The 13,986-nt window shown below is 33.8% G+C and overlaps 1 protein-coding gene across 5 annotated transcripts in view; it reads right to left on the bottom strand.

The window, feature by feature from the left end:
• LOC122412521 (C-Maf-inducing protein-like) overlaps positions 1-13,986 on the bottom strand; it is a 69,297-nt gene that overhangs the window by 8,583 nt on the left and 46,728 nt on the right. For all 5 annotated transcript variants that reach the window (XM_043422107.1, XM_043422105.1, XM_043422106.1 and 2 more), the window contains 4 exons: positions 6,729-6,908; positions 5,593-6,188; positions 2,392-2,481; positions 1,086-1,371 (listed from right to left, as the gene is read on the bottom strand). In XM_043422107.1, coding sequence (XP_043278042.1) covers positions 1,086-1,371; positions 2,392-2,481; positions 5,593-6,188; positions 6,729-6,908 — 1,152 coding nt within the window. The remainder of the gene's footprint in view (positions 1-1,085; positions 1,372-2,391; positions 2,482-5,592; positions 6,189-6,728; positions 6,909-13,986) is intronic.

The following is a 13,986-nucleotide window of genomic DNA, read 5'->3' on the forward strand; positions in this document are numbered from 1 at the left end:
CTCAGGCTCCATTCCTTGGATGCAAATGAAAAGAAATGAGTCAAATCTTATATCCCATTTCTGTCATGTTTTTAAGGAATACAAAAAATCAACTTTGGGTCCATCGTGCCGGGGTATATTTCGTATTCATACTATATCGGAGTTCCACCATTGATTCATGGTCCTAGTTTCCAGAATTTCTTCAAAAAAATTTTCCAGCGCACAACGGATACAGCCTCTAAGAGGTATAAAAATCGAAATATCGACATTTTTCGAAATGTAGCAGTTTAGCAGACAGAAAAAAAAGCTCACCAAGGCAGCCAAGTCCTCGTCTTTTGAAGACGTTTGTTGCATTTTTCGCTAAGGGTTACATTTGTTGTCCTCTGAAGATTGGATTTACCGTGTAACATGCAAAAAATGGACACACATCTTGTGTACAAGTGTTGAAGACAAAGATGTCAGCTATGAGTGCGATTTTTGTAAAAAATGAATAAAAAAAACCTTTTTTTCTTATTCATACTTTGATTACTATTGTGGTTTCTAAAAATAAGTCAAAAAGCGAATAGATAGTGAGAAAGTAGTTTGGGATCTATTTTGCTCTGAAACTTGAATTTTTTGGGGATGTCACCGTGGAATTCGACAATTTACCATGATTTATGGTCAGGACATGATTTGGAACCGAAATAAAAATTTTATGCATTTTATGAAATTTCAGTTTCGGGAAAGTCCATTTTGCCCCGGAATTCAACTTTATGGGGCAAAATGGACACTGTGTCCGTTTTGACCCATGTGTCCATTTTGCCTCATATTACCCTATCTGCACCAATTTTTTTCTTCTTATCTTCAAAACGACCGTTACAAAAATTTTTTCTTCGCGAAAGTATACGAGCTTGCACAAACGCGACAAAAATACTCCGGGAAAATATTTGTATTGGCAAAAGAAATACTGAACCTATTTGCGAGGATATTTACGTTTTTTTTTTCAAGCAGTAAATAATTTTTCCGTCCAATACTCAGAGAAAAGAAAGAAGAAATAAGCTAAGACGTTTCAAGAAGTTACATTCATTTTCAGTTGCATTATACACAGTTCGCAAATATTTACTCACCATTTCACCAAAAAGTGCACCCTCGTCGGGGCAAGCACCATCCACCAGAAGGGTGCATTGCTGCACTTTTTTCGTCGAAGGTGCAGCAATGTGAATCCATCCGGGTCTTTGCTCACGTACCGGCAACAGAAACAGATGTACGGAACATCTGGAGTCACTAGCCAGTCGACGCATCACCGAAAGCATTACATATTCTTGCACCTCTCGGTCGATGAGTGCACGATCCGGGAATGGTACTGGTTGTAAAAGAGAACCAAGACCTGGCCTCCAATCTGCATATTCAGATCTAAAATTCAAATAAGTAGATGTGAAAAATAGCGATTTGCGGTAGGACAATTAAACTTTAATTGGAGATGTAACGAAATTGTATTTTTCGTGGTTTCCGGTCGTTCCTTCATCTCAATTTTCGTACTATGTTCTGAAAGCGCAATTATCGGAAAGTAGTACTTATGTAGTTTGGTTACTTTTCCGAAAAACGATGAAACATTTTTATTTTTCTTAACGAAGTTGTGGATTGGACTATAATAGCAGGTAATTTCTGTCGAGGGAGGCTGATATTTCCCATAAAACCATAAGCTATGGAGTTTTGAACAATGGGATTTTGAAATTGTCGGAAAAATGTGATGAAATAGGGTGTGTTCGAATATTTAGATGCTCACATCAGGACAGGATACACATACACACACACACACATACGCAAATGCGCACGCGCAGCAGCATCTTTAACATGTGAAAGTGATTGGGTGGGTTCGGAACACCTTCCGACGTGTGTTCGGTTATCAGCTTTCGTTTACACTTAGACCGCGCGCGCGCATGTGTGTGTGTGTGTGTGTGTGTTCACATGTCCTGCTGATGTGAACTTTTAAATATTCGAAAAAATACCCTGTTTCATCACGTATTTCTAACAACTTCAAAACCTCATAACTTATGGTTTTTATGGGAAATGTCAAACTACCTCGACGAAATTTCATCAATGGTGACTAATCAAAGCTTTTCATGCTAAAAAAAAATGCTTGCATTGATTTTCAGAAAAGAAATCAAACTGAAAATTGAAATACCATTGAAAATCTGTGAGAAATAATCGTTCATACTGAATTTTTTATGTTATTCTTCGTGCGGAGTGGAGTATTTTGTTTTCTTTAATGAGCTTAAAGTTTTTTGATCTATTATACAAGTTTCATTTGAATTGATGAAATATTAATATTTTTTATATTGATCGATTGACCCAATTAGCGAGTTGTAAAATCATTTTTCGTTTTGACATCGGGACTTTTATTGATAGAAAATAATCGAGACGTTTACTTACGCGACTTTTAAAACGAGAAGATAACAACGTAATGGAGGAGGATACTCAGCATCATACGAGTTAGATGATTTGCAACTCACCACTTCGAATCTGTAATTTTTGGACGGATCATATTCGGATACAGTGGCTAATTATGAGAGAAAGAGAATATATGGGTCATTCCATGTCAAATCGACCACTTTCAAACCCGACCCTTTACGATTTGGCTGAAACTTCGTAATCTCGTATTTCCCTATTGACGACATTAATGAGAATTTTTGCAAGTTTTTTTACGCAACCCAAAAAAGTTATGGATTTTTCAAAAAAAAGGTTTATTTTTTTCACACAGCTGCAACTTTTCCAAAAATTGCCCTATCGGGACTTTTTTTTTTTAAATTTTGATTTCGAATGTACTTTTAGAAAAAAAATACAAAAATAGTTTTTTGAAGTCGAATTCTATGAAAATTTTTAGTTTTTTGGAAAAAATCATCAATTTTTCGAATTCCGACTCTTTTAATTTTTTTTTATTATCTCGAAAAAAACTTTGATTTATTCAGCAAGTAACCCCGTAAGTTGCTTAGTGGGCCGTTTTTTTTTGTATTTTTTTTATTTAAAAAAAAACTTTTTTGTTTGTTTTCAATTTTCAACTCCTCTACATTCACAAAGTTTGTTGCACATCAATATTTAGCTTTGTGAATGATTTTAAGATATTTCATACCTAACTCCTAATCTATTTAAATAGATTTATTTAATAAATGAATATTTTATTTTATATTTTAGCAGTAGGACAACTCTAATCTTTATTTCTCAAATCTTAAAGAACCCTAAGGTGAATATCTGTGATCCTATCTATCTCTATTCATAAATATCTCTAATTTAAATTAAACTGTACACATAAATAAAAATGTTCTTAATAACTCCATGTCAAATTACCTCTAATCCAAATTATCTGTAGGCTTAAAGATCTTACTCAAATTTGTAACCGGAAATTTTCCTTGTCACAAAATCGAATCCTCTCACCCGTATTGTTTGATTTTTTCGGAATTATGATCTTACTTTCCGTGGGCGCCAGCCACGGAATACGCATGAAAAGAGACGAGTATTTTACCAGCCTAGCAATCAGCGGAATGGTCGAGGTCAAGCCTAGATAGTCAAAAAAATTGAACACTGCAAACTCTATTTAAAAAAAAACACCGAGAACACAATAAAATTACTTACTCATAAATAAGAACGTTCTTAATAACTCCATGTCAAATTATCTCTAATCCAAGTTATCTGTAGGCTTAAAGATCTTTAATTTAAAACGTGTCTATTCGAATACATCTTTAATCATATGCATCTCTATTCTTAAATATTCACAAAAAAATCTCTCATCCAATACAACTCTAATCTTTTACAACTTCATTCCGATACAACTCTGAAATAGGTGAAAATCAAGTTGTACCGGAATGAAGTTGTAAAAGATTAGAGGTGTATTGGATGAGAGATTTTTTTGCGAATATTTAAGAGTAGGGATGCATATGATTAAAGATGTATTCGAATAGACACGGTTTAAAATAAAGATCTTTAAGCCTACAGTGAACTTGGATTAGAGATAATTTGACATGGAGTTATTAAGAACGTTCTTATTTATGAGTAAGTAATTTTATTATGTTTTCGGTGTTTTTTTTTTAAATAGAGTTTGCAGTGTTCAATTTTTTTGACTATCTAGGCTTGACCTCGACCATTCCGCTGATTGCTAGGCTGGTAAAATACTCGTCTCTTTTCATGCGTATTCCGTGGCTGGCGCCCACGGAAAGTAAGATCATAATTCCGAAAAAATCAAAAAATACGGGTGAGAGGATTCGATTTTGTGACAAGGAAAATTTCCGGTTACAAATTTGAGTAAGATCTTTAAGCCTACAGATAATTTGGATTAGAGATAATTTGACATGGAGTTATTAAGAACGTTTTTATTTATGAATACAGTTTAATTTAAATTAGAGATATTTATGAATAGATATAGATAGGATCACAGATATTCACTTTAGGGTTCTTTAAGATTTGAGAAATAAAGATTAGAGTTGTCCTACTGCTAAAATATAAAATAAAATATTCAGTTATTAAATAAATCTATTTAAATAGATTAGGAATTAGGTATGAAATATCTTAAAATCATTCACAAAGCTTAATATTGATGTGGAACAAACTTTGTGAATGTAGAGGAGTTGAAAATTGAAAGCAAACAAAAAAGTTTTTTTTTTAATAAAAAAAAATACAAAAAAAATCGGCCCACTAAGCAACTTACGGGGTTACTTGCTGAATACATCAAAGTTTTTTTCGAGATAATAAAAAAAAAATTAAAAGTGTCGGAATTCGGAAAATCGATGATTTTTTCCAAAAAACTAAAAATTTTCATAGAATTCGACTTCGAAAACTATTTTTGCATTTTTTTTCTAAAAGTACATTCGAAATCAAAATTAAAAAAAAAAAAAAAAAAACGTCCCGATAGGTCAATTTTTGGAAAAGTTACAGCTGTGTGAAAATAATTAAACCTTTTTTTTTAAAAAATCCATAACTTTTTTGGGTTGCATAAAAAAATTTGAAAAAATTCTCATGAATGTCTTCAATAGGGAAAAAAACGAGATTACGAAGTTTCAGCCAAATCGTAAAGGGTCGGGTTTGAAAGTGGTCGATTTGACATGGAATGACCCATATATATTCGGATATTTATGCATAATATACGAATAATAATCAAACGAGACACTGAGAACCTGAATGAATCAAGTTCCCAAATAATTCATTGTGGGAGCACTGAATATTCGCGAAAGTAAATAAGCCATGCGATTCGGAAGAGAAAAGTCTTTTGGTAGATGTGTCTCCGACGTACCGTTTATTAGTCATCGATTGATTAATGGTAAGTACATGTCAATGAATCGCAATAATGTAGTGGATGCGCCTCTCCGCCCCACACTAACCATACCCACATTAAATGTGCTTCTAGCAGGATATAGTGGGAGAGAGTCGAGTTGGGGTGAGCGCGGTCTTCCTGTTCTGATATTTTTACGAGAAACGCGGATTGGTCGATTATTAATTGATCAATATCTTAACAACGGTAGCTTGGAGAGCAAAGACCTAGAGGACTTTCCGCTTCAGAATTTATTCATGTACTGTCAACTGATGAATATAAAGATATAGATGAATGAAACATCAAAATTATCAAGAAAAATCATCGTGAATTACCTGTGAAATATTGCTGCTACGCAGATTGATACCAAATTCGGCAAGATTCGGGGATGAGGGCAATCGCTTCCGGGGCCATGAACCGACGCAATGTAGTCTCTAATCGCTTGTTCACCGTCATTGTTTTCATAAAGGGCCGCAACGAAGACCTGAATGAGCTTTCTCATCTCCGGTGATTTACCGAAGTCTACGGTGTGCTTGAGGCATCTCGTGATTGCTGGACTTAGACCAATGACCAGTGGAGAACGAGGATGTCTTTCTGCCAACCTGGCAAGCGCACGAGCCAACGTTGACGGTGGCGCCACTTTTTCGAGTAGAGGTGCAGCCACTGACAACACAGCTTCTGCCCAACTTTTTTGATCGTTACGTACACGGGATTCCTCCTGTTCGAACAATTTTTTATCAACTTTGCCATTAGATTCGGACACGATTGGATCTTCCAGAAGCTTCGCAATCGCCTCCAACGGTGCACCGATCACTCTCTCGTCCTGTAGTGGCGTCCACAACGCAAAATCCACCATCGTTTTTAACTCCCGCAATATTATTTCTTCCCTCGTGTGCACCGAGACGAGATGCTGATATTTGAAAATGCTCTTCTGCAAAATTCATTTTATCCACATGTATTTTTGCATTGGTGCGACGAGAACCATGATTTTACGACCTATTGACATTTCTAGTGTTTGTTTTACAGATTCAACGTGGATGATTTCTTCAAAATTTTTATATTCCGATGGGAAACTTTTTCATGAATGATTAATCAAAACGTCTTTATTCACATTTAAGGATACTAACAAATCGATTGCCTCTAAACGACCTCACTTTACAACAAAACCTACATAGCAAAAGTCATGTGAGAATTTAATCGAACTCGAATTAATAATCATTTTTTTTTGTCATAAAAGAAAGTAAAGAAACTCATAAAAGAAAGAATCATCGAAAGAATGTAATTCTATGGAAAATTAGTGGATGGTAAAAACGATAGTTTTTCGAATATTTCTGACCGATTACCGTGAAAAAAGATCGTGATTGACAACGACGGAAAATGGCGCATCATTTAAAATTTCACCGAAGTCCGATATTAATTTCCGTAAATACATTTCTCAAAGTTAACATAAGCCTACGAAAATGGATCTAACCTTCCAAAGTATGGAATGGTACCACTGGTCACGTGTATAAGCGTTACTAGCTTGGAGGAGAAGGGATCCATCTGGTAACACGATTCTCAAGCAGTATTTATAAGTTGGATCCCATCTAGCGACAGCATAGACTTCAGACATGCTACTGTAGGGGACGGGTTGTTGAAGAAAACCTGTAAGCTGAAACGACAATTGAATTCAGGAATGGAAAGAAAGGTTTTTTCATCTGTATTAAAAAGCCCTTAATATTTAGTATTTATAATTTTCATCTATACACAGGGGCATTCCAAAGCCGCTCCGGTCTGCATTAGACGGATTAGACTCATCAGCTCTTCGATTTTGTCTGCAATATATTAAAGCATTAAGATCATTGGGCGCGCGCTTACTTCTGTCAAAAGATGCTTCTTTTTCGAAACAAAGGGTCAGACATCAAGTCAAATCGCTTAAAAAAATTGGACAAATTCCGAAGTGTTTTTCGGAGGTACTATTGCGTTATACAAAATAGAGAACAAAATTAAAGCGGGAAAAAGGTCTATAATCGGCAATGAGTCAAGTGCCTCATATCGTTGACAATTTTTCCGCTAAATCAGAGTACAAGAATATATATGGGTCATTCCATACCAAACCGACCAATCCGTGAACCCGACCATTTTTGATTTTGCGGAAAATTTTCTATTATCTACTGAAAGAAGTCGTTCCTATTTTTTTTAGATTTTTTCCCCAACTCATCTGATCACAATAAATTTTTCAAAATTTCGTACAATTTTTTTGTGAACGCCCATAACTTCTTTAATAATAGAGATATCGAAATAGAATAGAAGGTCATTTTTTTCGTCTTGAGTTGTAGTTTTATGAAAAAAATACAAAAAAATAACAAAATTAATTTTTATACTTTTTTTTTAAGTTTTTAACCAAAAATATATGGGGCGTTCCACGCGAAGTCGAACACTTTTTAAATTCGCATTTTTTATTCGATTCATTTTCTTTTCTCAAAAAGAACTCCCTCACACGAAATCACTTGATTTATTTCAAATTTTTATCTCAACATTTTTGTCAGCTACGAATTTTTTAAATATACTGCATTTTTTTTATTTGAATGTATGTAACTTTGTGAAAAATCAATCAAAACTAATACATGGGGGGGGGGGGGGGGGGTAAAAATCTTTGTTTTTGAATGGCCTTCAGTTTGATAATACGTTAAAGATTATCAACGAATTGATTTAAGCAGTTTCATCTGCTTTAAGTCAGAATTTTTTTTGTTCACTGTGTTAGTCCCCCTGGATTTTTTTTATAATTTTTTATAAAAAAGGTTTATTTTGTTGATGAATTTTAAGCCTAGTTACATCATGGGAAAATGCTCCATTCTATTTTTCTAGAATTATAATAACAGTTTCATCTCCAATTACGTGCAAGGCGATCATAAATTAAATAAAGTGAATGCATGAATGGCTAAAAATTCGTGATTTGAAAAGCACTTCCACTTAAACATACATGATGAACTATTGAAAAATTATGTTTTCATAATTTTTTTCGAAAAAAAAAATATAACGATTCTATAAATTTATCTGTCAAGAATTCATATCTTAAAACTAAGTTGGATTTCAGCCTAGTGGTTTTTAACATTGCTTTCGAATTATTTATTTTTTGCTTTTAGTTTTATCGGCTGTAACATTTTATTCAACTATCTATTTATTCATTCAATATTCATCGATATTTAATTTTCACGAGATATTTTAACATTTCTTTCGAATTATTTATTTTTTGCTTTTAGTTTTATCGGTTGTAACATTTTATTCAACTATCTATTTATTCATTCAATATTTATCGATATTTAATTTTCACGAGATAAATTTTTGAAGTTATTTAAAACGTGGCTCGAACTCGTGTTATGCCTGCCATACGTGGTTATCGGAGCAGTGGCCTGTTGTCTACAAATATACAGGCATAACTACTTGTCCTCAGTAGCGATCAAGGATTTATGTGCTATTATTTTCGAGCGCTTTGTCGTTCTCATTTTGCACGATTCCTTGATGCTTTAATTTGTTGGCGATTGATGGAACCCAAAAATTGCATAGTATGATTCTAGCCGGAGATGGTGCGTTAAAGGTGAAACTATTTTCACGATCAGACACATTCCATCTGTGTAAAATTGTTAAACGTGAAAGAAAATAAATATCGGTTTCGCAATACATATAGGGTTGCTTAATTTTTTCCACGACTAAATTTCTTTTATTTCAGCTTTTGGAGGTGGGAGTATCATCATAACGATTCTTTATACACAATAGAAGTGATAAATATTATATAATTGTAGTGATTACAGATTTACGAAAAATTATATAGGAAATCAAAGCGACTTTTTCAATATTTTTTTATTCTGAAGAAAGTTATTGAAAAATAATTTTTTAATAATTGTTCGCGTATGTTTAAGTAAAAGTTTTTTCCAAATCACGAGTTTTAAGACTTTCATGCATTTGCTTTAATTAATTTATGAAGACCTTATACATAATCGGAGATGAAACTATTATTATAATTATAACAAAACAGAACAGAGCGTTTTCCCACGATGTATCTAGGCTTAAAATTCATCAAAAAAATAAACTTTTTTTATAAAAAATTATAAAAAAAATCCAGGGGGACTAACACAGTGAACAAAAAAAATTCTGACTTAAAGCAGATGAAACTGCTTAAATCAATTCGTTGATAATCTTTAACGTATTATCAAACTGAAGGCCATTCAAAAACAAAGATTTTTACCCCCCCCCCCCCATGTATTAGTTTTGATTGATTTTTCACAAAGTTACATACATTCAAATAAAAAAAATGCAATATTTTTTAAAAATTCGTAGCTGACAGAAATGTTGAGATAAAAATTCGAAATAAATCAAGTGAGCTCGTGTGAGGGAGTTCTTCTTGAGGGTAATTATGCAGAAGTGGGGCTTCACCTACAATCCGGCTATTTTTTTTTTTTTTTAAGTTCTTTATGAATGGGCAACGTGATAAGAAGCAATATTATGGTGGCGCATGACCTTATTGACCCAAAAACATCACACAGATCGTCATAAGAATTTTGACATTGTTCAAATCAATGTTTGGGTATACTTCCGAAAAGCCCATACCCCAGATCGATCTGAAATTTGGTATACTTATGTATTTCGACGCGCTGATTACGAATATGATAGGCAAAATGGCCGCATTTTTTATTTTCAAGGTCAAATCTCGAAAAAAACAATTTTTCAGGGTTTTTCGCGTTTATTGCGATAAATATTGACGCTAGAAAAATTTATATATGATGGGAAAACTACACTACATCTAAAGATGCTCCAGACCCGCCCAACGATTCCACACACATCCAAAAGTGATTCAGACCCGCCCAACGATTCCACACACATCCAAAAGTGCTTCAGACCCGCTCAAAGATTCCACACACATCCAAAAGTGCTTCAGACCCACCCAACGATTCCACACACATCCAAAGATGTTCCAGACCCGCCCAACGATTCCACACATATCCAAAGATGCTGCAGACTTGATTGGGGTATGGGCTTTTCAGAAGTTTATCCAAATGTTTGGAATATAAGTGCAACTTTATCGAAATTTTCGAAATTCCATAAATTTTGAATTTATATCATTTTTAATGGTTTTCGCAACTTTCCACGACCATAAAATACATATTTCCTTGCCATAGTATAGTCCTGAATTCATAAAAAAAAATTTTGAGCCGTTTTGGGGTGGAGCCCCACTTCTGCATATTTACCCTAAAACAATTACAAACGCAACTTTTTTTATTTTTGGAATATCCTGTGAAACCTAATAGTTCTGGTGATACGCGACAGTTTTGAAAATTTGTTTTCTTTTTGTAATAACGTGATAATTTTACAAAAAATGATAGCAATAAATTTTTTCAATGACAAAATTGAAGCTAAGAACCTTCGAGGACTCGTTCGCAGAATTGAGGACAAAAAATTGTATCTAGAAAGGAAATAAAAAGGGTAAAAAAGAGGACGTTTTTGAAATTACATAATAACCACAAAAAAGGTCGTAGACGTAGAGACAATAAAAAAAAAAATGAAGCGGAATGTCATTTCTCTATTACTTGCGTTGTCCATTCAAGGAGGAAAAACGCTTTTTTGCTTAACACGAGGTAAAAAATAGAAAAAAAAAGTAACAAGTTATGAATATCACAAGCTAAACATTTTTCTGCATGTGTAAAAAGATCTATTAAAACGTGGTGAATTTTTTGAAAAAAATCCAAACGGTCCAAGTTTGAAAAAAAATATATTTTTGGTTAAAAACTGAAAAAAAAGTATAAAAATGGATTTTCTTATTTTTTTCATAAAACTACAACTCAAGACGAAAAAAATAACCTACTATTCTATTTCGATGTCTCTGTTATTGAAAAAGTTATGGGCGTTCACAAAAAAATTGTACGAAATATTGAAAAATTTATTGTGTTCAAATGAGTTGGGGAAAAAATCTAAAAAAAATTAGAAACGACTTCTTTCAATAGTTACAAAATATTAGAAAATTTTCAGCAAAATCAAAAATGGTCAGGGTCACTGATTGGTCGGTTTGGTATGGAATGACTCATATATATTATACATGATAGATATGTATTTGATGGAGACTAAACTTCAACGAACAATTGATTGCTGTAATTGATGATAAATATATATAATTGAAAATGAATCCACGGTTCTAATGACATCCGTGGTTCTTTACGTCGACTTTGAAGATCAGTCAAGTAGTTTGTTCGGGTTCGGATCCAGAATCGATACGATGCGAAGAAAGAGAGAGAGTAAAAGAGAGAGCAAGACAGAAGGACGATTACTAATAAGCCTTATTGCACCTGTTAAACGTAACTCGAAACTCGCATCGGAGGTCAAACATTGAAGATCAAACTGTTAGTGCGGGTAGAGAAGCGTCCATAAAAATGCAGACCATTATTGCACGATAAAAAAATGTGTAAATGTGTATCTTGGACTGTGCAGATTATCGTAAAAATATAATAAAAAAATGTACGAGAGGAAAAATATGTATGATAAAATTGATCCAAAAGATGTTTAGTAAACCTTTTTTTAACCAAGATCCATAACACTTCTTTTCTGTTATAAACGTTGTTTCTTAAATAAACTCGTTAGACTAAACTTTTTAGAGTTATTTTAGAAAATTATTTTACATTTTCGGAACACATAATACTAAACGTAAAAGATAGAACTTTGACGATTCTAAGCACAATTAATGATCGTGGATCAGCCACCGAAAATTTTATTTTTTAAATATTTCGGAGCAAGATTTTATTTGCTACTTTAACACTCCAGATTTCTCCATATGTGGAGAATTTCTCTCCACATTAGTAAAGAATTGAAGAAAGTCATATCATCAACTCGAGCCCTCTGCAAAATGAATTAATATTTCCGAACTTCTATTTTTACTCAGTAATGATGAAAAAAACAGTTAAATAAATAGTACACGGTTCGAAAAACAATTCGTTTTTATACAGTCGTAGGTTTCTAATTTATTTAGAATTTGAATCGAAATAGGTCTTCCGTTAAAAAAAGTAATTTCCAACAGAGTGAAAATCGAATAATCGTGACTTTTGGAGAATTCCGAATATAAATAAAAAACTGTACCATCTCAAAATCATTCTCAAAAGCTGCAGTGTAGTTATTTTTAAACATATATACTTCTGTTGATGATCAGGACTTTGAGCGATATTTCAAGCTGATCAATCAGTCGCACGCATCAATTCGATTCTTCACGAACACTAGCACATACTTATTTCATATCAAAATTTTCTTGATTATGCTGATTAGTACGTTCAACATTTATTTGACTTTATATAAGACTATAACAAAGTTGAACAATGTTCATCTGCTGAAGCACTTTGACGAATGGTTATCCAAGCAACCAATATCCATAGGGATCACAGGTGTAGCGAAAATTCGAAACTTGTGCAACTTAAGATAAGAATCCTATCGTACGGTTTATTTCGATTAACTTGATATTTGACAGAAAATACGAGTTACACGCTATTCTTATTTTATCAGAGAACAAGATATATCAAGAGACTCGGTAGAGTCTCAGGACAAGTACATTGACAGTCCTGTCGTCTGCTGGCCTGAGGCTCTCGCCGAGACTATATTTTCTCTGAATAAAACGATTCGCTGTGGTGGGGGTAAAATTGACATGTGATTTTGTTGAATTACGAAGCTCAGGAGCCATTTAGCAACTTGAAAATTGAAGTTTAAGCTAATTTATAAATTTTCTTTCGATTGCGCCCAAAATCAGCATGTTCAGTGGCGTAATTCCCGAGAAAAAACTTTGCACAGGCTTAAGATTATGCAAAAGTTACTGACACAAACAGGATTTGACGTATCTGTATACGCGTACTCTGACCGCAGCAAGCATAGGCTCCTTGGCCCCCATGATCACCAATCCCCGGTGAGAGAATTTTTGTTGCAACTAATGGGAGGTGAGAAAATTTCTGAGCCAATGACATTCAATAAAAAGAACAAGGAAGATTGGCGGAAATCTAAGGAGCTCCAGAGCTCGAAAGTCACCAGCTGAAGTTTCACTTCATGTTGACGTTTGGGGTTATGTTATGAAGTGCGTGCGAGATAAATAATAGTATATTACACTACAAGGGCAGAAGTTTGATAGCCCTGAACTGCGCGACAAACTTCTGCCCGTGTGGTGTATACCATTTTTCTTCTTCATAGCCGGTCGAAAGTACGTTTCTTCCGAAATATGCATCTGTCGATAGAAGATGTTTTGATGCCTGCCCCGACATTTGCTGCATGAGCGAAGCGAGTGTTGCTGGTCGGGAGGGGGGGAGGGGCAGGCATCAAAAAAACAAGATTAGCAAAGATAATTAATATGAATGAATTCCTATGAACCTGAAAATAGATCATTATTCCGAACGACTATATTCATTTTATCAGTCTGGTCACTTTATTTTTGGCTTTCACATTGATTTTATCTGGAAGGATAAATGTATGTTATTTGTTCGGATTTGTAGCATTATAGTACTGTTTTGATTATAGTGCTTGGAAATAATATGGCATTTCCATAACATATTTCCGAATAAATAACATAACCTTATTCGTACGATTTGCGGATGACTAGACACAACCTTTCAAAAAACACGTAAGTAATATCGGTTCAAACGTCAAACGTCAAAAGTAAAAAAAAAAATTACGTCAAACCTTTCGGAATGTAGAAAAATAGTATACACTCCACGGGAGTGAAATTAGTCTAC

The sequence above is a fragment of the Venturia canescens genome, chromosome 6, assembly GCF_019457755.1.
Source record: "Venturia canescens isolate UGA chromosome 6, ASM1945775v1, whole genome shotgun sequence".
Lineage (NCBI taxonomy): Eukaryota > Metazoa > Arthropoda > Insecta > Hymenoptera > Ichneumonidae > Venturia > Venturia canescens.